Source organism: Staurois parvus, unplaced genomic scaffold (genome assembly GCF_062004578.1).
Source record: "Staurois parvus isolate SC_StPar_1 unplaced genomic scaffold, SC_StPar_1.0 ptg000421l, whole genome shotgun sequence".
NCBI classification, from domain to species: domain Eukaryota; kingdom Metazoa; phylum Chordata; class Amphibia; order Anura; family Ranidae; genus Staurois; species Staurois parvus.
In genome coordinates this window covers 1025132-1048262 of record NW_028318217.1, presented here as the reverse complement: position 1 = coordinate 1048262, position 23131 = coordinate 1025132, and the positions used below count along the sequence as shown (strand labels likewise).

General features: G+C 42.2%; 1 protein-coding gene across 1 annotated transcript in view; it reads right to left on the bottom strand.

Moving 5' to 3' along the window:
• Window positions 1-255: 255 nt before the first annotated feature.
• The window catches only part of LOC149454686 (transmembrane protease serine 9-like), a 43978-nt gene continuing 21102 nt past the window's right edge, over window positions 256-23131 (bottom strand). The window contains exons 6-11 of the mRNA XM_089687218.1: window positions 20498-20536; window positions 18380-18575; window positions 12696-12967; window positions 6036-6193; window positions 2870-3093; window positions 256-2257 (exon numbers count right to left, since the gene is read on the bottom strand). Coding sequence (XP_089543344.1) covers window positions 2182-2257; window positions 2870-3093; window positions 6036-6193; window positions 12696-12967; window positions 18380-18575; window positions 20498-20536 — 965 coding nt within the window. The 3' untranslated portion in view covers window positions 256-2181. The remainder of the gene's footprint in view (window positions 2258-2869; window positions 3094-6035; window positions 6194-12695; window positions 12968-18379; window positions 18576-20497; window positions 20537-23131) is intronic.

Below are 23131 nucleotides of genomic sequence, written 5' to 3'. Positions count from 1 at the left end.
TGACACTGGAGTCGCTCGGACTCCCATCTTCTCACTTACCGGTGGAGCGATCTTTTTCCTTCCATCTACAGCTTGGAGCTGCGCCATAATGTAACATCCCTAACGAATGCAAGGGGGGAAAAGTCCTCTTTTTTGGTGAGACTTTAACAGCACAATTTACTTGTATGATAAATGTCAACAATTCAAAAGAGATTTTTTTTATAAAAACAGTATGAAATTTTATTTTTACAATCTTCAAAAATAAATATACAGCTACAATACATATTGCGGCGGTGTCATCAGAGATGGTATTGCAAATCTAATCATGGATCATGCATGGCTTGCACTTAACTTTATATTTATTTTTAAGATTGTAAAAATAAAATTTCATACTGTTTTTATAAAAAATCTCTTTTGAATTGTTGAAATTTATCATACAAGTAAATTGTGCCGTTAAAGTCCCACCAAAAAAGAGGACTTTTCCCCCCTTGTATTCTACATTGCTAAGACTTCACTGGGGGATGCGAAGGTTACCCAAGTTGACAGATAACTGCCTCCTGATTTGGATTCTTAAGCCCCATCCCTCTTCAGGTTTCTGGTCCACCACTCTACTGACTATTGTTGAACTTAATACTTTTGGGGATAATTACTTTTTTTATTCATACATACATGACTCAGAAAGGACTAAAGCCTCCATACTTCTCTCTTGACAGATTCTCTTTAGAGTTGATCTCAGGCTTTGGATGAGGAAAGATTTGGATCAAATTTTTGAAGTTTACAAAATTTTAAAATGTTTTGCTGTGCCATGACTGATCAAACCTTTTAAATGTTTGCTCATCTCTACTTTGTTTTACTCTGCACTGTTAAGCAATGCAATGGCTACGTTGGGGTCTGACAACTAATATTTGGTCCAACCCTGTGGACTATAGAACCCCCCCATTTACAAATAGTAGGAGAAAGGGAGGTGTAGCGTAATCATAACACAAACTGTCCTAGGGTGACACTGATGCTCCTCCAGAAATACAGCAGAGCAAGTGAGTGTAGCCACCCCAGCACAGGAAAAAGGCTCCTAATCTAAGGACTTGTAAGCTGAGACATATTACATGTTTATTCTTAAGTTTAGATAGACTTTAGGGAGCTGAGAAACTGCCCCAATTTGCCATATAATGAAATGTTGGGGATAGAAAGCAGTGGATTTGATTTACTAAAGGGATAGAGCATGCTCACTTTGTAAAGGGAATTGTTTACTTAGCTTGCAAATTAAAAAAAAAAGTATGAGGTCCCCCACAAGATCAACATCGGACCCTTATTCAAGCATGAAGTCTGGAAGGAAAGAGGAATAAGTGTGTAAACCCCTTCTGAAGATGTTGATAGGGAAGTCTAGAAGAACCAGGGGCGGACTGACCATTTGGAAACTCAGGCATTGCCCGAGGGCCCAGGGTCAGTAGGGGGCCCCATGAGATGCCCCTGGTACCTTTTTCATAGGCTTTTTTGAGTTTGGGCAAGGACACAGGGGCCCCATGATCCCCTATTGCCCGGGGGCCCCATGAGTTTTCAGTACACCCCTGTGAAGAACCCTTTAGAAAAAAGGGGGACCAAGATACTGCCCTTGTGAATAAATAAATAAGGGTAAATAGTTTCTCTGCTCTTGAAAAAAAAGTAAATGTAGAGTGTGAATAAAGACACAATTTATTTAAAAAGAGTCCCACCATTAATCATGTCATCCAGTGGTCATCAATCAAGATGAGTGATGCCCTCTGATCCTGTTGCTACATTCGCCACATATGGCAGCTCCCATTCCCCCATGTTAAATGTAAACAAAGGGGGTATTCCCAATGATGTTATTGAACAAATATGGCCTTGTGGCCATTTTTGTTTTCAGTAATGGCAGCTATATCTATGCCCCATCATTTACATGGCCAACAATGGGGTTGAATGTTGTCACTTCTTGTTAAGGACACAGCGGGTGTCACCACCTCCTGTTTCCATAACAAGCATTAACAGAGGAAGCTGTCAAATATAGTATAGGCAGAAAAACAATATTATTTTGAAATGTGGTTCCTGTCAAATGAGTTAAACGTTTGGCTTTAGGACAAATGCACAATCAAGCAAAGTTCAGTTCAAGCATGTGTTTGGACCAAAGTGAGAACTTATCCCTATTAGTAAATCAATGTTCAGGTCAAATAAGATGGCAGTTTTTGGTTATATTATTGTGAGCACAAGAATAGTTGGGACCAGGATCATCCAGCAATGGTGCCAAAGGCTGGATGTGATGGAGCTTCCTTCAGATGTTGTTTTTGGTACAGGAACAATGGTCTTCGTATAGGTAGTGCTTCCTTCATTTGTTGGTCCAGGAACATTGGTCTTCGTATAGGCAGTGCTTCCTTCATTTGTTGGTCCAGGAACATTGGTCTTCGTATAGGCAGTGCTTCCTTCATTTGTTGGTCCAGGAACATTGGTCTTCGTATAGGCAGTGCTTCCTTCATTTGTTGGTCCAGGAACATTGGTCTTCGTATAGGCAGTGCTTCCTTCATTTGTTGGTCTAGGAATATTGGTCTTCATATAGGCAGTGCTTCCTTCATTTGTTGGTCCAGGAACATTGGTCTTCGTATAGGCAGTGCTTCCTTTATGTGTTGGTCCAGGAACATTGGTCTTCGTATAGGCAGTGCTTCCTTCATGTGTTGGTCCAGGAACATTGGTCTTCGTATAGGCAGTGCTTCCTTCATTTGTTGGTCTAGGAATATTGGTCTTCATATAGGCAGTGCTTCCTTCATTTATTGGTCCAGGAACATTGGTCTTCGTATAGGCAGTGCTTCCTTCATTTGTTGGTCCAGGAACATTGGTTGTCATACTGGCAGTACTTCTTCCATGTGTTGTGGAGCTGGTGTACCCTGGGTTGGTGAGATTTCCCCCACATGTCCTTGCTGGTTTGGGGATATTTGCCACATCTTTAAATGAAACTTGCAGGTAGCTGCTGATCCAGGCTTGGTAGGCCGTCACCAGTGTGTTCACCCCAGGGAAGTTGGGTTTTGCACACCCTTCTCCCCAGCTCACAATTCCAATCTGGTACCATACGCCCTGGACCTTACACACCAGAGGTCCTCCTGAGTCACCCTGGAAGATATTGATAATCATTAGCACCAACATCTATCTGTTTAGAATAATTCAAGAAAATGTTTACATGCTAAACATGTAGAGGGGAAATACTCAATGCTATAGCAACCAATCAGCGTTTATCTTTCCTTTTCAAAGCTTAACTGAACAAGCTGAATGTAGAAGCTGATTGGTTTCCATGCACAGTTGCTCCAGATTCTGGCTGCTCCAGTTTTGATTAATTCCCTTGTATAAGTTCCAGAAATGTATAATTACACATACTAGTGGAACATTTATTAAATGGGTATTGAATTGGCACCAGAACAGGAACGTTAACTTTGGTTATCAACCAAGCCAATTGTAATGGGTGAGTTTATCTAAAGCTGAACTCCAGCCTCTACTTAAAGAGAAAATAAAGTATTTTTTTAAATCTGATAATACAAATACAACTTACAAGTATTAGCTGTTTTTTGAATAAATTTCCTCCTCTGAGTTTACTTCTACAATAGCACTGCTACCGAACTAACATACTCCCTGTTCTTTATATTTCCTTGTGCTGCCTGGAGTCCCGTAGGAGTTCCCTCTATGTACACATTCCCACTTTATACTACAAATGAACATGAAGTGTTCCAAGTACGGCACATACAGACAGGACGAGAGGGATAAAAAACAAAAGCCATGCCCCTCCTTCTCCTCCACAGTGGTGGTTAACAATGTCTCTCTGTCCCTCTTTTGTCACCTGTATGTGCGGTGTTTGAAACATTGCACATACAGTTGTAGAACAAACCGGTATGCCCATGACATCAATGACCACATGTAGTTATGTTTATGTATGGTCAATGAAGCCACCTGAGAAACCCTGGTCCCTTTGTATTCATCAGCTGTCCTTCACCGGACCTGTCGTTTGGTGGGAGGGAAGTGATGGGATCAGCGATGTGTCAGTGGGCGGTTTATTTTTCCTTTCATTGGGTCAGTTGGCATTGGGTATTGTGGCTGATGTGGATCTATTTTGCTGGTTTATGTGATTGACATTGAAAGTTTTCTTTTGTGAATGAATAAGCCCACCCTCCACAGACCCTCACAACCACTGGGACAGGGTTGTGGGGAAGAGGCCCCTGCTCTCTTAAACATAAGTAAAAGGTGCTTTGCCAGAGATTACCCACTGTCAAGGCACCACCCATGTTAAGGGCATGTGACATGGTATGATTCAAGAAGGGAAGATGCTTGTACCCTGCCTTTCCTGGCTGGCCGGACCATGGCTTGAAATAGGAATTGGTATGGTTTTGTGGGGGAACCTCACGCTTTTTTTCTTGAATTTTTTGTGAGTTTCCCTTTAAAATGTTTACCAGACACAAAGGGACTGGTGTGAATTAGAGGGGAACCCCATGTCATTTTATTTTTTGTGTGTGTGGAGGTCCCCCTGTGAACATCTATAGCAGAGCCTCATTTAGGATAAGGGTCTGGAACAGATGAAGGGATGAAAGTGCTCTTCATGTAGGTGCTATAGAAATCCTGAACAATAATAATAATAAAGGGAATCCTTCACTATTTTTATTAAACAAAATGTAGCAACAGAGAGCTGTCATTTTGTTGCTGGTTTATATATTTTCTTTTTTTGTAAATGTCATGTTGAATACATTGTATAGATGCTCCACTTCACAGGCAGGGTCAGGGGATCCCACAGACATGTTATTTAATAGAGTTTGCCTTTTTAATGTTTCAATTTAAGCATTACTAAAATCACTGCTCCCAGCTAAATGAAGTTTTTGTTTGCATGAGGACCCCTCATGCCATTTATTTGACGATCCCCTTGCCTATTAGCCTAGAAAATGACCAGAACAGTTTTTTTATATTCGACTCCAATTGTCTTTAATGGACGTCATATTCAGCACCTTAACTTCAGTCATGTTTGCCAAACTTCCCCCAAACCTCCCCCAAGTACATTCAACGCATTAATATTCCAGACTGGCATCTACCCTTTAAAGTGGCAGTAAAATTCACTTTTAAATTCGTATCTACAGGTAAGCCTATAATAAGGCGTCCTTCTAGGTACAATGAACATCTCCTAAACGTGCACCGTTTAGGAGATATTCACACGGGATGCAGCCTGGGAGGTGGCCCACATGTTGCAGGTCAGTCCAGAGACCATTAATCAAGATGGCATACAACAGTGTTAGAGCGTGCATGGAACAGCGTGTGGTGATGACATTTCTTGTGAATGAAGGTGTAAAACCTGAGGATAACTACAGGTGACATCAAGCACAGTACGGTGATGAGACGCTCAGTAAGACATTTTAAATGGTATAAACGTTTCAAAGATGGCCGTACGTCCATCAGTGACGATCCCAGACATGGTGGTTTGCACATGCTGGCTACCAAGACAGCTTTCCGCTTTTGACCATTTCTGAGTGATGTCTATTCACCTCTGTGGAAAAAATGGCCTAGTTTTATCACCAAGGGCATCCTATTTCTCAAGGACAGCTCACAAGCTCATACTGCTCACCAAACTACATGCACATTACAGCAACTCGCCTGGGAGGTATTGCCACATCCCCCTTACATCCTGGACCTCGCTCCAAGTGATTTCCACCTGTTTGGAGATTCTCGGAGGTCAGCATTTCAACACTGATGATGAAGTGAAGTCGGCTTTCCTAGGATGGTTCAGCGTACTAACAAATCTTTCTATGCCAAAGCTTTTGCAGGCATCAATTAAATGCTGGGATAAGTATATAAATGTAGCAGGGGAGTATTTAGAAAAATGAATGCAGTTTCCACTCCTTAAAATTTGTTCTCTTATTATATAAACTCAAAAGTCCTGGTTTGACATGAATGCTCCTCGTATCACTTCCTGTGACAGCCTTTTAAAATGGCAGGAATTAAGGAGATGGACAGCAATTAAGTAAAAACTAATATTTTGGTCAGACCTAGGTGAGCCATTCTTGAATGTTCTTGGTGTCACCCACCTGACAGGAATCCTTTTGTCCATCATTGTAGCCAGAACAAATCTTTTCATCCTGGATGTTTTCATAACTTCCCCCTTTGTAATACATTTCATGACATGTATTGTGGTCTATTAGAGGAGTCATGACCTCCTGGAGGATCCCATTTAAAGGTGGACTCCCTGGTGGTGAAACATAGAGAAGAAGATAAATAGAAAGTCATTCTTAGCATAGATCACATTTAAAGCTCAAGCCTAGGAAAATGTGTGAAAAGAACACTAGAGTACAGTATGTAATTGTGATTGTAATCGGCAGAGGTAGTGATCATTCAGGAATGATTCACTCTTATTGGTTCCCACTTGACAACCCATACTTTAGTCATTAAGTTATGTGGGTGGGATTGGGGTAGTGGGAAACATTACACAATAAACATCCTGGAGTTTTTCTCAATTTCCTCCAGGACATTTGAAGAATGTAACAGCTTCTTACGTGGTTGAAAATATTTTCAATGATTTTAGCCACACTGGGCCTGAGCTGCAAGCTGCTTTCCATGCCCAGGTGGAGAGGTGGCTGATCCCATGTCCAATGTGCTAGATGCCTTTCCCTTGGGAATAAATCAGACTGATACCTTGTTTTGCACATGTCCTCTGTTTGGTGGTGCAGTGGTTCGTCATGAAGTACCCTAGCTTCCAGGAGGTCCTTCTTCAGTCCCCAAGGATTTGTAACCACTTTAGGCAGTCATACCTGGCCATGGTTCACCCAACAGAAATGCAATGCCAACATGAGCTGTCTTCCAAATATCTCACTTGTAAAACCCCATTCTACTGGATCTTAACATTAGAAATGCTGCAGTGATTTCATCAGCATCAGCGTTCCTTCAATGGCTACCATGCCGCCATTGTGCCATTTGGGAGGTCCTCTAGGATTTGAAATGTTGAGGTGAATCCAGCTCACTTTCATTCAAGTGAACCATTCTTCAGCTACCAATGACTACAAAACTTCTGCTGCTGATGCTACAGACTAAATTTTTAATTGTCATCAATCCCCCTCCCCTCCAAAACGTTACCTGACACAATTACCAGCTCCTATTGCCTTTTCAGGCCTATTTAGGTGCTCTAAAGCCTACAGCATACAACCTTTCATTACCTTACCACCCTGCCTTTCCACCTTATCCATTCAGAGAACGCTTTGCATTCGTTGAAAACATTTATTCCCTGAATGGTGCCTGTGCTGAGCAAGCAATTTCCTGTGTTTACAATGCAGCAAGGCATCTGCACAGCATGAGACCTGGGGTGATCATAGCAGCAGTGCTTCCTACAGTGATTTCCAGCTTCCACAGGGATCCACAGGTATGGCACATATTAACATTGGTCCAAGCTATACCAGTGTAACTATGTAAAAATTGCTAAACCTAGGCTTCATTCTTAAAAACTTATTTTCAGTTTTAAAATAAAGATCAACAGCTTTAAATACTGTAGTTTCTGACCTTTAAAAAAAGGACACCTAAACTTACAGTACCTGTCCATAGATCCAGCACCACCCTTACCAAGGCCAGTTCTTTGCTGGTGTTCGGGTCCCCAGTGCTGGCATGTTTACTCGTAAAATGCAATGCTTTTCGGCTAAAGAAGCCTTCACAGCTGTGAGGAAGGCTTCTTTGGCCAAAACGTGTTGCATTTTACATTGTACCTGCATGTTTTGGTAACCAATAAAGTGTTCATAAAAAGTCTACGCGTGGCTGGCTTCTACTTTTGAAATTACTCCTACATCTGACTTTTTGTGAGTCTGACACTGTTGATGAAATTTTTTCCACCACTATCATCACTTGTTTGTAATATTTTGGTGTTAACCCCTCGCCCTCCTGAGGATCCCCCCCCCTCCCCCTTCCTGACCAGGCCCTTTTTTTTCTGTTACGGCACTGTGCTATTTTAACTGACAATTGCGTGTTCATGCAACGCTGCACCCAAATGAAATTTATGTCCTTTTTTCCCCACAAATTGAGCTTTCTTTTGGTGGTATTTGATCACCTGTGCAGTTGTTATTTTTTTGCGCTTTAAAAAAAAGACTGAAAATTTTGAGAAAAAAAAATATTTTTGACTTTTTGCTATTAAACATGTCTAATAAAAAAATTTAAAAAATCATGGAATGCTAAATGGCCCAGATGCTCTACAAACCTTCTGATCCGCCCGCCCTCCAGAGGGGGAGCTGGTCTCCCGCATTTAAAATCCTACTATCAGGCGGTCCTACTAGACCAGCTCTTCTACTGGTGGCACCCTACGCAGGAAAAAATCTGGACTATTATGGAACCCTCCAGATATCCGCAAGGTGCTTTAACAGATTTGCTTTTCGTGCCTCCCACAACACAGATTGGACATCCACTCACACACCCATGTATCCAAGCCTCATTAAGAGCTTGGCATGAGTTCTTGACATGTACTCAATCACAGAAGACGAACTTACCAATCCCGACTCCCATATCCACTCTACAATTTCTATCCCCACATTTGAATCTAAAATCTTGGAAAGAGTTGGGTATTTATCATATCCAAGATATTTACAACAATTAGGAACCAGAGTCATCCCAGACACTTCAGGAAAAATTCCATCTTCCCAATACGGAACACTTCACTTTTAGGAGAGTATCCCATTTGCTTCATAAAACAAATATGCCTATTAAAATAGACCTCCCAGCTACTACACATCATTTCCTCCACAGGACTAATTATCCAAAGAAAGGGATCTCTACCTTTTATATATTACTAACTGAAACGCATTTCACAACCCATACATCATCCCTTACTAACTGGGAAAAGAACTTTCTTCTCCCAACAACCCCACAGTCATGGCAAATGACGTTTACCACTACATACAAAGCTTCGAAATGTAGCTCCCATTGGGAATCATATCTAAAAATTCTCCACCAATGCTACTTGACTCCTGCCAAATTATCCATCTATTATCCGCAGCGACCAAAAACTTGCTGGAGACAATGTGGTGAAACTGGTTCGCTTTTTCACGTACTATGGTCCTGTAAATCCCTCAAATCATATTGGAACAAGGTGTTCCAATTGAAATCCTCAGTCACAGACTCCCCTATAACTCTTAACCCAGGATGAGCCCTTCTACATCTAACGATAGAACAATTTCCTGTACACTCACGCACCATTATCATACACATTCTGGCAGCAGCTAAGACTAACATTATGAGACTATGGCGTTCTACGTCTCCCCCCTTACTAGCCCGTCTAGTTGCTGACCTCAACTTACAATGTGAGATGGAAAGAAGAGCGGCCTTCCGAAACTCCTCATACCATAAATTCACACTACACTGGTCTCGATGGCTGAAACATCCCAATTGCTCAATTATCTGATTACGAACCTTAATCTTCTGAGATGTAATATTCGCAGAACATTGGTGCCTTTCCTTCCCCCTCCCCCTCCCACTCTTTTCTATACCTGTTTTTACCCTCTGTTTGATTCCCTCATGTTCTTGTACTCATTATGTTGGTTCACAATCCAATGAGAATACCTCTCCTATAAACATGATTTTGATAAACGAACTCCCAGCCGGATGGTGGGGGTTTCTTACCTCATTTGCATTGCATTATCTGTTGTTTCGCTTATGTGAACCTTGCACTTGACTGTATCTAAATATTAACCTGTTTGTTCAAGAATCTAAAATTCTCAATAAAAACTATTTGAAAAAAAAAAAAAAAAAAAATTTAAAAATCAAATCTCGTCATAAATTTAGCCCAAAATGTTTTCTGTTTCATGTCTTTGATAAAAAAAATCCCAATATGTGCAAATTAATTGGTTTACATGAAAGTTATAGCATTTACAAATGGCGGTATATATACTGGGATTTTTTTTAAATTATTATTTTTACTAGTAATGGCGCCGATCAGCAGCATATAGTGGGTCTGCGCCGGGCATTCTGACACTGGGGGGGAACTGACTTGGTATCACTGACATCCCCAGTGACACCAGTACAGTGATCAGGGCTAAAAAAAAAGCACTGACACTGTACTAATGACACTGGGAAGGGGTTAACATGAGGGGCGATAAAAGGGTTAACTGTGTGCTTTTTTACATGAGGTTCTGTGTGCGTGCTTCACTGTAAGCACACTGCTTTGCATGGTTTACAAACAGTTCCCCCCCCCCCCCCACGTTGGAGATACTCAAAAATGACTGGGTGCCGGCAAGTAATCACCGGCTGGGACCCAGTGATTGACAGCCAATGCCGCAAATGGTGGCGTGGGTAGGGCATGCGTGCGTGCGCCTCGTGTGCCCCCTACCCGGAACTGCAAAATCATGTGTGTATATATGTATATATATATAATTTTGCGCACCCGTACTGCCCTGTAGCAGTACTTCTACAGGACAGGAAGCGGTTAATATCTATATTTGTACAAACAGCCGTACCTTGGATTACCAACACCTCGGTTAATGTAATTTTTGGTTTACGAATGAAAATCCATTGAAAACAACGGCTCGGTTTACTAATTTTTTCGCAATGAGAATGGATTAATTGGTTTTCAACGCATTTACAATTTTTTTTTAAATCATGTCCCTGTACAGTATTTATGCCTTTAAAGTGCACTTTATAAAGTTTTAATTGGTTTTCAATGCATTCCTATGGGAAACCGCGTTTCGCTTTATGAATTTTTCACAATACGAAAATTCCTGCAGAACAAATTAAATTTGTAAACCAAAGTACGTCTGTATTTACCTAGAATCTTTTTGTTGGGACTCCTCAATCCAATGAGGAAGAAATGGCTTTCCACGAAACACAGAGGAAAGGATCGCCACTACTCCCAGAGGAACAAACAATAAGGAGAGGGCTCAGCCTACATCTCCACCACACCACACAACCTGATGCATATTTGCATTTTGCCCCACCCTATAGGGCACCCTATAGCTAAGCTCCGGTGGCGGGGAGAAATGTATCAGGGTGTGTGGTGGGGACATGTAGGCTGAGGCTTTATAATTTATTCACCTCGGCTGGTTGGGAGTAGTGGTGAATCTTTCCTCTTTACATTTACCAGCCCTCTGGATTGGTATCAGGACAAGCCTGCACCCCATGCTCTGGGACACAGGGATATACTTTCGCCTCTACATTAGGCAACGTCAAAATAAATAACATTTATCTAAATATGTCAAGGAATTATGGATGCCCCCCATAGCCCTCCAATCTAATATTATTAGTGCAGGTTTCTGTACACCTTTCTGGTTGTACGCACCGCATTTAGCGGAGTTCATTTTTTGTTAAACAGAGGTCAGACAAATGTTGTGTGGGGTTTAGATGTCTGTTTTTTTATAAATTGTGAATACATTTTTAATTTGCTCTTTTGTGACTTCTTGGGGTGCCAATAAAGTCCATTTGTCCTTAAAGGGTTTTCTTTAATCATCCTGTAGGCCTATAGGCAGAAAAATTAAATGGCCAGATATGGCTGTGTGCATGAGCCTTAAATACTTAAATCACATTAAAATATGTGATTACAGAATGCTGATGATGATTTTGGTGGAAATGTTACTGTTCTGTAACACCACATATAGCTTCAAAGACTCTCCTGAGCTTGTAATTTAAAATATTACTCATTCCTCCATGTTGCCTTAGAAGTTGCTTTAAAAGGACACTTTCCCCTCGGGATGTTTTCTTTAAGATTTTCACTTGATAAAAGACCCCCCCCAATGCCCAACTCCCCATTCCCTTTTGACAATACCTTGCCTATTAGCCTTGAAAGTAAAACTGAATTTATTTATTTATGTATTTCAGGTGCTTATATAGCTCCATCAATTTGCGCAGTGCTTTACATATATATTGTACATTCACATCAGTCCCTAACCCTCAAGGGGCGTACAATCTAAGGTCCCTAACCCTCAAGGGGTGTACAATCTAAGGTGCCCAATCCTCAAGGGGCGTACAATCTAAGGTCCCTAACCCTCAAGGGGCGTACAATCTAAGGTCCCTAACCCTCAAGGGGCGTACAATCTAAGGTCCCTAACCCTCAAGGGGCGTACAATCTAAGGTCCCTAACCCTCAAGGGGTGTACAATCTAAGGTCCCTAACCCTCAAGGGGTGTACAATCTAAGGTCCCTAACCCTCAAGGGGCGTACAATCTAAGGTCCCTAACCCTCAAGGGGTGTACAATCTAAGGTCCCTAACCCTCAAGGGGCGTACAATCTAAGGTCCCTAACCCTCAAGGGGTGTACAATCTAAGGTCCCTAACCCTCAAGGGGTGTACAATCTAAGGTCCCTAACTCACATTCATACATATACTAGGGACAATTTAGACAGGAGCCAATTAACCTACCAGCATGTCTTTGGAGTATGCAAGGAAACCGGAGTACCCGGAGTAAACCCACGCAGGCACAGGGAGAACATGCAAACTCCAGGCAGGTTGTGCTCTGGTTGGGATAAATTAGTATTAAAATTAGTATTAAAATTAAATTAACAACCCCCCCCCCCCCCACACACACACACACCCACCCACACACATAGACTTGATTTACTGTAAATTTACAGTTTCCTGAATTTCAAACAGGATTAACTAAACCCCCAGGAACCCAGTCCTGGCAGATTCACCCATCCCTAGCTGGCATGATATATTGGGGGTAGGTGACATGTTTGTATTTTCAGTGAGGAGAATGAGTGAAATCACTTTAGTGATCATTACATGGACTCACCTCCAGAAGATGTTGTACCCCAGCCGGTCACCCAGCACTCCATACCACAGGGGAAGGTGGTGGTGGAAGATGGCAGACAGATCGGCATGATGTACTCAGTATAGTTGACTGGTGAGGCCAGCCGTATCAGGGCGATGTCCCCAATATCTCCGGTGCTTACATAATTAGGATTGGTAATGATGGTCCTTACATTGGCAACAACTGTTTGAAGGTTAATCTCACCCAGCCTGTACAAGCCCAAATACACTTTATAATTCGATACGTGGGTAGAACTGTAGAGAGAAAACAATACAGAAAATGTATAACTGAGGACCCATCTGATGCAGTGCAGTGGAAAATGATCAGCAACGAATTTCAGATTCAAATGGAAAGCCAACATATTCATAAATAGTTTTTATGAATGGCCTGTATGTACACAAGACCAATGATATGAATACACGTAGAGCCATTAGCGTTCCTTGTGATGCTAACTCACTGTAATCTATTTTGTTATCTCAGAATGTAACTGCATGTAAACATGTGTGAACAAAATATTCAAATGTGTTAACATGGATGACAGGAGGAGAGAGCAGAGTGACTGAGAGATGAGCTCACCACTGTGCTGCTTCTCCTTCATTGTTCAGTCACAGGCTTGAGGCGGGTCCATGACCCTCCTCAAGGTCACCTACCCTCCTCACCTTTAGGCGCACCATGAAAACCCATCTCTTCAGGGAAGCCTACCCCACCCTCACCTAACTGCTGATCTCCTCCGCTTTCCCCACCACTCCATCCCCCACAGCTTTTCCTCCTGTACCACTATCCCCTCCCTCCTAGATTGTAAGCTCCAAGGAGCAGGGTCCTCGAACCCCTCGTGTATTGTATTGTTACTGTACTGTGGCATGTATTGTCCCCCACCGTAATGTACAGCGCTGAGCAAACTGTTGGCTCTATATAAATACTCTATAATAATAATAAAAATAATAATGACAGCCAAGGCTCCGAGGAGCTGGGGTGATTGAGACCGACCTTCATTTAACCCAGAAGACTGAGTACAACTAGTGACAGAAAGAAGGTTCTGTGAGGGACAACTCTGGGCTGAAGGTGAGTATTGCAGACAAAGCTGCCCTTTTTTTTATCCTTTAATGGGCTGTTACTTTTTTTATGGCGTTCTGATTTAATTAATGTTTTTATTTATAGATTACATATTTTGGTATATTTTATATTTTAATAGAAACTTTGCACTTTTACAGACAAAGCATGCAACCAGTTTTAAAAGTGCAACTGTTTCTATTTTAAACCCCATTTTTTTCTTTTTTTACTCAAACAAGGACAAGTTGAGATAGTTTTAGCTTACATTAGGTCACCTCTTTTTAAATAAAGAATCAAGGAAAAGTTAGTATAAATGTATCTGTTGGCTTTACCATGATCTGTTATATAGTAACAATTTGAATGTTTACAAAACTGTTTAACCCCCTTACACCAGTGAGAAGCGGTGCTTTAAGTGGGCCTTAAAGCCCAAGGCTAGAGGGAGGGGCTTTGATCAAGCGACACTGTTATTGGCTGCACAGTGCTGATGTCATCAGGAGCCTGTCCCATAAAACCAAGGGTGTATTTACCACAAGGCAAACAAGGCATTTGCCTGGGGTGGCATTTTTCAGGGGGGGCAGTACTGCTGCTTAGAAGAAGGGATGGAAGAAGGGACACACGTGGCATGGGGACCTAGTGGGTTTCGAGAGATGCTGCGGTCTGCTTGATGTTGTATGCACAGCCCGACTCTCATTCCTGGTGAGAGTGTCTTTCTCTCTCTTGCCATGGGGGATGGTGGCTGGTGTATGGGAGGCAGTGGTAGTAGAAGGCTCGGGTGGAGGGCAAGGGTGTTCTTGGTCAATATCAGGCTCTTTCTGTGGGGGGCGCCAATTTTGTGTTGCCTAGGGCAGCACAAAACCTAAATACACCACTGCATAAAACTGAGAACATCAGACTTAGGCTGGCCATCGGTTCGAATCTCAGATGGTTGACCAGGAACCGGACAAGATTCAAATCATGTATGGGCAGGCTGAATGTACCCAAGTTGATCGATTGACTTGGGTACAACCAGCCAACCAGCCTGCCAGATTGTACATATGATTATAGCTAGTAGTTGGTATAGCCGCTAACAATAATCACTGTCCTCTCCCAATCGGGATGGCTTCCCCCTCTGGAAGAATACAATGGTTCAGCTGCAGGGATTCCCCTATCAACACTAACTGGGTTGATGGGGGAATCAAACAAATTTCTTTCCTGCAATCTATTGTTGCAGGAAAGAATTAGTTCCGTGTGTGGCCTGCCTTATGCACAATAGATTATCTTATTTGATCATTTGCTTCGACATCGCATGATTTTTTTAATCTATCCACTAACATACTGGGGCATTTTAATAGTTTTTCACATAAATGTTAAAATTTGCATTTGTTTTGCTAAAAAGTTCCTAGAACCTCTAAACTATATATTTTCTGAAATCAGAGGCCCTGGAGAATAAAATGGTCGTTGTTGCAATTTTTATGTCACACAAAATTTGTGTGCCTGTTAATCAAATGCAAACTTTCAGAAAAAATATACTTCAGTTAAGGCACACAAACATAATATAATACCTAAAATGCAAAATATGATATTTTGTTGAGTAAATAGATACCAACCATGTCAAGATTTAAAATTGCCTGTGAAATGACAACTAATGTCAGTACCTAAAATTGTCCAAAGGAGATGCTTTCAAAGCCTTCACAGGTTACCAGTTTTGAGTTACATAGGAAGCCTGGTGCTAGAATCATTGCTCTGACTTTGACTTTCATGGCGATGCCTCAAATGTGTGGTGCCATCACTGTCTACATAAGTGTGCCTGACCTATGTGCGTGTTTGCATTTGCATGTGATCACAGGGGAACAGGGGTGTGACAAATGCAGTGTCAGACCCCGGCCACCTTAACCAGCTTGTGCCTGGTCAAACTCACAACTTGCTGGCAATGATATTTAACAATTGAACTCTCAACCTTACCCTGCACCAGGTTTTTCATCTCACAGGACCACAATCAAAGTACCAGCAGACTGAGAACTGTAACTGGATATGATTAAGTATGCAATTAGCCCCTTATACCCCATATGCAGGGGAACCCCGGACATAAATCTAGCCTCCTACCTCAACAGAAAGGTGACATGGTTTGTGGCCAGAGCGCAGGACCTCCTGGCTGATGCAGCAGATGCAATGGTGGCACAATGGGACCAGTATTGTCTCATTTACACCTTACTCCTCTCAAGCTGCTACTTCACCTCCTGTTCAGAGGCCAAAGGGATTGCGGTCATTCTGGTAGCTCTAGACTGGCCTCGTCGTCTATGGTATGCTGACATACTGTGGCTGGTCATGGATGCTCCCTGATGGTTGTCTCTTTTGGGAAGACCACTCTCTCAGGGTTTGGTCTACCACCTTGCTTTACCATCTCTGGCTTTGACAGCATGGCTATTGAAAGACAAGTTTTGAGGGACAGGGGGTTGTCAGGATTGGTGATTCCCACAATGTTGAAGGCCCGCAAGTGTACCTCTCAAAAGATATACCATTGAGCCTGGAAGGTTTATATTGCTTGCTGCAAGGCTCCATCCACTTTGCTTTTCGATGGCTTGGGTGTTGGCCTTTCTCTAATGGGGTGTTCAACAAACATTTGCTGTGAATACCATTAGGGGTCAAGTTTCTGCCTTTTCTGTCTTTTTCAGTGTCCATGGGCCATGCACTGCCTGATTTGCACCTTTATTCAAGGGATTCATTGTTTGGTGCCCCCCATGCAATCCCCATTAACCCCATGGGACTTTAATTTGGTTCTTTCGGTTCTTCAAGAGCCTTCCTTTTAAAATATTTGGGATATTCCCCTGCTCAATTTTTCTGAAAAAGTTGCCTTCTTGGTTGCCATCACTTCCACAAGATCGGTGACAGAGCTGGCGGCCTTATCTTGTAAGCCTCCCTATTTGATCCTATACAAGGATAAGGTGGTTCTCCATCTATGCCCCTCCTTTCTTTCAAAGGTTATGTTATGTTTTCACCTAAATGAGGATGTTGTCCTGCCTTCTTTGTATCCACAGCCGTCACATCCTAGGAAGATTACGGGGCACTCTTTGGATTTGGTCCAGGCAGATCGTGTGTACCTGTCCGCTATGGTCTCCTGCCAGAGGTTAGACGCTCTTTTTATGCTCAAAGAAGGCTCAATGAAAGTCCTGATGGCCTCCTTTGTCACTATTTCCCACTGCATTCGGCAGATGCCTGTTCAAGCATACACTAATAAGAGGTGGACTCTTCCCTTCCCATTACGGCACACCTAACAAGGGCGAATAGTGCCTCCTGGGCTTTCTGGCATCAGGCACTGTGTCTTCGGTTTGCTAGGCATCCACCTGGTCATCTGTGTACACATTTACAAGATTAGAGTGGATGTGTTTGCATCTTCAGATGATTGTTTTGGCTGCAAGGTTTTGCTAACGGCTGTTTTTGGTTCCTTGCTCTTTTTTAGCATAATACTCCATCAACCAAATAATAAACCATCCATCAAAATTGTTAAATCATGCATCAACCAATATGTCTAATCATATATCCAAAAGCCCAAAGGTTTCTTGTTTGACCATTTAGGGGTTGTTTGGATGGTCGGCATGTTTGCCTGGTTGCACGAGTCATTTTTGGTCTGCCCACCGCTCATTCATGCACTGCTTTGGGACATCCCTATGGTCAAGATTTAGCTGAGCTGTGTCCTTCAATGAATGTATAGAAAACAGGATTTTTTTTTTACTCATTGTAAAATCCCTTTCTCTCTGAGTTCATTGACGGGCACAGCACCCACCCTTCTATTGGAGTTTACACTTCTGACACTGCTTTGTTATGAACTGGATTGTCTACAGACAAGAGGGGTTTTTATACCAGAGGGACTGTCCATAGGTGTTGTTGTGATCTTTTCTGCCTAGTGTCCTACTCCTGTAGGTGGCGCTATAAAACTCTATGGCGAAGATTCAGAAGAGTGTCCATCAATGAATTCAGAAAAAAGGGAAAAAACCCTGTTATTTATGACTTTATCAAATCTATGTTTATTAGTTATCTGCTAAGAAATGGAATAGCAGAATGGTTTCTGTAATTCTGAAGTCCTTTTGAAGTGTCCAGGCTCTTATCAAACTGTTTCCTCACGCTGAATGACAATAGAGACGCACTCTTGAGATTTTAGCTAGTTCTGAAAGGGAAATCACAGTTGTTTTGTCTATTATTTTAAAAATTGTCGTGTCTGACCTGTGAATCGTGAACATGACTGCCCTGGCCCGCTCACACAGCTTTTTGAGGTGCCAAGTGTACATTATCATCACACGGAGTGCTGTATATTTTTTCTATTATTTATATATTTTTTAAAAATGTTTTACTCTTTTTTTTCATTTAACTTTATCACTATCACAAAGGGGTGAACAAGCCTCTTTGTGATAGCTTTGGGCCATGACAGGTACTCTTTTTGGAGGCATTAGACCCCTCATGTCAACCCTGTGTTCCAAGGCAGCTGGTAAAACACAGTTTTAAAGTGGAAACTTTATAAAAGATAAACACTGTATCAGTAAACATGTACATGATTGATTTTTAGAAATATATATTTTTTACAAATAAGACTGATTGATGCCTGATGGAAGAATTTGTGTAAAAAGGTAACATGTCATACTCACTATTTAAAGCAATGCTTTGCAGTCAGAACCCACTCTGGTGAGATCAGGGAGCCCCCACATAAATGTGATCCTAAAAAGTTCAGACTGATCTGCCATGGCCATGTTCCAGCCAACGCATCTGTACCACCAACTATCCGATTGGGCACCACAGGGGAACCGCACACTGAAGAATCTCCAGCACCAAAAACATTGTGCGCTGAAATAAGCAAAAACAAAAAAAATAATTTGAATGTATTCATATTTACAATAATATATACACACAAGTAATACATACAAACACATTCAACTATATCTATTAGTATTAGCTTACAGGGGCTAAAAAATGCCACGTTGTTTTCTGGCTCAAGAGGTTCTGCTATCAAAATTTTTTGCCACATATTTGCGAGAGGTGATGACATTGTCTTGTCTGCCTCAATAAAAAAATGGCTTTGGAACATTTTTCAGAGCTTATCTTTCACTCTAATGAGAATCTATATTCTTTAAAGTGGTTCCAAAACCCAAAGGTGAGAGAGAGAACGCGCGAGAGAGAGAACGTGCGCGAGAGATAGAGAGGGAACGAGAGAGAGAGAGGGAACGAGAGAGAGGGAACGGGAGAGAGAGAGGGAACGAGAGAGAGAGAGGGAACGAGAGAGAGAGAGGGAACGAGAGAGAGAGAGGGAACGAGAGAGAGAGAGGGAACGAGAGAGAGAGAGGGAACGAGAGAGAGAGAGGGAACGAGAGAGAGGGAACGAGAGAGAGAGGGAACGAGAGAGAGGGAACGAGAGAGAGAGAGGGAACGAGAGAGAGGGAACAAGAGAGAGAGAGAACGAGAGAGAGAGAGGGAACGAGAGAGAGAGAGGGAACGAGAGAGAGAGAGGGAACGAGAGAGAGAGAGAGCGAGAGAGAACGAGAGAGAGAACGAGAGAGAGAGAGAGAGAACGAGAACGAGAGAGAGAGAGAGAGAACGAGAACGAGAGAGAGAGAGAGAGAGAGAACGAGAGAGAGAGAACGAGAGAGAGAAACGAGAGAGAGAACGCGCAAGAGAGAGAGAGAGAGAGAGAGAGAGAGAGAGAGAGAGAAAGAAATGAGAGAGAGAAACGAGAGAGAGAACGCGAGAGAGAGAGAGAGAGAGAGAGAGAGAGAGAGAGAACGAGAACGAGAGAGAGAGAACGAGAGAGAGAGAACGAGAGAGAGAGAGAGAGAGAGAGGGAGAGGGAGAGAACGAGAGAGAGAGAGAGAGAGAGAGAGAGAACGAGAGAGAGAGAACTAGAAAGAGAGACCTAGAGAGAGCGGGGAGAGCAAGAGAGAGAGAGAGAACGAGAGAGAGAGAGTGAGAGAACTAGAAAGAGAGACCTAGAGAGAGGGGGGGAGAGCAAGAGAGAGAGAGATAGGGAGAACGAGCGAGAGAGAGCGAGAGGGGAAGGGAGAGAGAGCAAACGAGAGAGAGAGAAGAGAGATAGGGAGAGAGGGAGAACGAGCGAGAGAGAGAGAACAAGAGAGAGAATGAGAGAGAAAGAGAATGAGAGAGAGAAATAATGAGAGAGAGATGTATCCACACTGCATAAAAAATGCATTGGAATTGCCTCTGAACAGCATCACTGATGAAATCGCACTGCAATACAGATGAATCTAGTAACCTAGCCTAAATTGGAACTACAAAAGAGAAGACTCAAAGCACAGTACGGTGATGAGACGCTGCATTAAGACATTTGAATGGTGTAAATGTTTTAAAGATGGCCGTATGTCTATCAGTAATGATCCTGGACATGGTGGTTCCCAGTCCACAACAGTCATTCCTGTGAACATTCAGTGCGTGGAATGCCTGATCCTGGATAATCGACACATTACCTGTCCTGAAATTGCACAAGAGACAAATCTTTCTGTGGGAACGGTGAACACAATGATGACAGAGTGAAGAAGGCTGCCCTAGGATGGATCAGGTGTATTGATAAATCTTTCTGTTCATCCCTAGTTACAATGATCTCCGAAATCTTCAGGTCAGCATAGAACGTTTCGGCAGAGAGTTTCCAGATATGATGATGGCAGCTCCATGTGATCTGGTATTCTTTGTTCTCCGTATTGTTTGGCAGCCCTTCGTGACACCTTAGGTCAGCGTAAACGTTTCAGTGAGCTACTTACCTGTGGTGATTAGGATGAGTACAGTGAGTGCTCCCATTCCTGCAGAGTGGAGAATCTTCCACAGAGATTGTTCTCATTCTGCAAACACAATTTTCTATTCATGTATATATATATTGTATATACTGTACATGTTTTCACCTTCCTTGTTCTTTTTTGTGGTTCATAAAGTTTTTATTTGTTTTACAAGAGCAGAGCACTTGACATATTTACATCATTCTTTTTTATTTGACAACTTATAGTTTCTTCACCAATGATGAGTGTTTGTTTCAGTTTATGTTAGTTGTTATTTTTTAGCACTGAGAGAGTAGTGCGGTGATTTTTTTTCACTTAATTATCAATTATGAGTGGGTAGGCAGAAGAAAACATAGGTAGGTTTAAGAGAGGGAGGAGGGGAAAGGTACAAAGTACAAAAAAGACAGTTCTGTTTATGGATTTTTAGTTGCCTTAAATTTTTTTTAGTTATTAAAGTTTTTAAAAAGTTTAGAGCAGAAAAAAATGTGTCGTATGCAAATCATTCTCTTTCTCTTTTTCTCAATATGTATACCTTTTACTTTTGTAAAACAGCCCTGAGTCAATAAACAAGCCAAGACACAGGTTATGGGAAGGAGGAGAGGAAAGGTACAAAGTAAAACTTGGGAAAAAAGTATCCAACACATTTTGAGGGTTTTTTCCTCTCTGTGTTTTTATCGTTTTGTATTGTGCTAACTATGAAGTCATGAGGAGTGCCAGGTTTTTGGAAAATTATTTTCACTATACCTACCAACATGTTTCTTTCCTGGTTACTCCTCGTTGTAATTTTTTTAAAATTAAGGATATTTAAAAATCTGTGTACCCCCTAGTCATTCACATAGGGGTCTTCCAGATACCAATAAGATCCCCAATAAGCCCCCTACACACAAATCCTCACAACTACCAGGCTAGGATTGAGGGGATAAGGCCCTTGTTTTCATCAACATGGTCCCACAGGTCTGTCCCACTAATAAAAAGTTTCAAAAACAAACAATTTTGGTGTCACATTTTAAACTAAACATGTGTAGTGTAAATAAATTAGCAGTTTATAAGGTTTGCTCACATTTTCAGCAATCTGGTGCAAACATTCTGGGACAGGACACAAAGCTGTAGTTTAAACTTGGACTTTAGCTTTGCCATCAGTCTTGCAGAGTGGTACCGGCTCTGGACTGAAATGGATTAAACAGATTTCACTGCACACTGTGAGCTTCTCACCATGTGCATTAGAAGCTGCAGCAAATCAGAAAGAGCCCACCTCCTAAATTCCTGACCAGGGGACATCCAGTATCGTATCCCATGTTACTCAGGAATGTCCCCGTTCCAGCCCTTGAATTAATTGGATTTCAGTTCTTTAAATCATGGAGGCTCACCACCACACTAATGTATCATAGAGTAGATATAGTAGATATTCCTTGAGACTGGAAGGTTATTTCAAGGGTTCCTCTGTGCTGAAAAGATTGAAAAAGGCTGGTGAAGACTTTTTGGTATGTTACTTACCTGTGGCAATGAGTAGTATTAGTACACTGAATGCTCCCATTTCTGCAAAGATATTCCACAGAGATTTCTTTCTCACTTTGAAAAGAACATCATTTTTTATTCACATATATAAACCCCTTTGGCTTACTCGTTCTTTTTTTTTTTGTGTGTTCCATAAAGTTTTTATATATTTTACAAGAGCAAGACACATGACGTACTGTATATACATCATTCACGTTGCCCTCTTTTTTTATGTGATAAATTATCGTTTAAACAAAAAAAAAACTTAGGTAGGTTTATGAGAGGGGAAGGGAAAGGTACAAAGTACCAAAAAGGTCCCTTGCAGAAGTTCTCTTTATGGTTTTATAGCTTAAAGAGAACTTTTGCTTATTAAAGTTTTTAAATAGTTTTACGAGAGGCAGAAAACTGTGGTCTATGTCAGCCATTCTGTCTCTCCTGTACCTTAAAGTTTCTAAAAAAGTTTTGAGTCAATAGACAAGACAGGACCAGGGGCGGACTGACAACTCATGGGGCCCCCGGGCAATAGGGGATCATGGGGCCCCTGTGCCCTTTCCCAAACTCAAAAAAGCCTATGAAAAAGGAACCGGGGCATCTCATGGGGCCCCCTACTGACCCCGGGCCCTTGGGCAGCGCCCGAGTTTCCAAATTGTCAGTCCGCCCCTGGACAGGACACAGGTAGGGTTAGGAGAGGGAGGAGGGGAAAGGTACAAATTACACTTAGAAAAAATGCCGCTGACATTGTTCTCCTTATGGTTTTCCAGTGTTCGGCAGATGACACCTGTTGTCAGGAATGGACTTGCCAGTGGTAGTGGGACTCACCTGCCTTGTGGGCTGCAGTACCAGGGCTGGCCAGCGGGTGCTCTCAGCAACCAGGGGCTCACTCCTGCAATGAGCCATCACCTGAGGCTAATTACAGCAGGTGTATTTAAGGAATGGCCAGGCCTATGATCAGGGCCTTGGTGTATGTTTCCCATGAGCCCCTGTACCTGCATCCTGTCTGCTTCCTGCCTGATCCTGATTCTGCTTTAATCCTGACTCTGCATGAACTCTGCCTGTCCTGACCTCGGCTATTCCTGACTACGCTTCTGCCTGCTCCTTGTACCTTGCCTGCCCGCTTGCTACCGACCC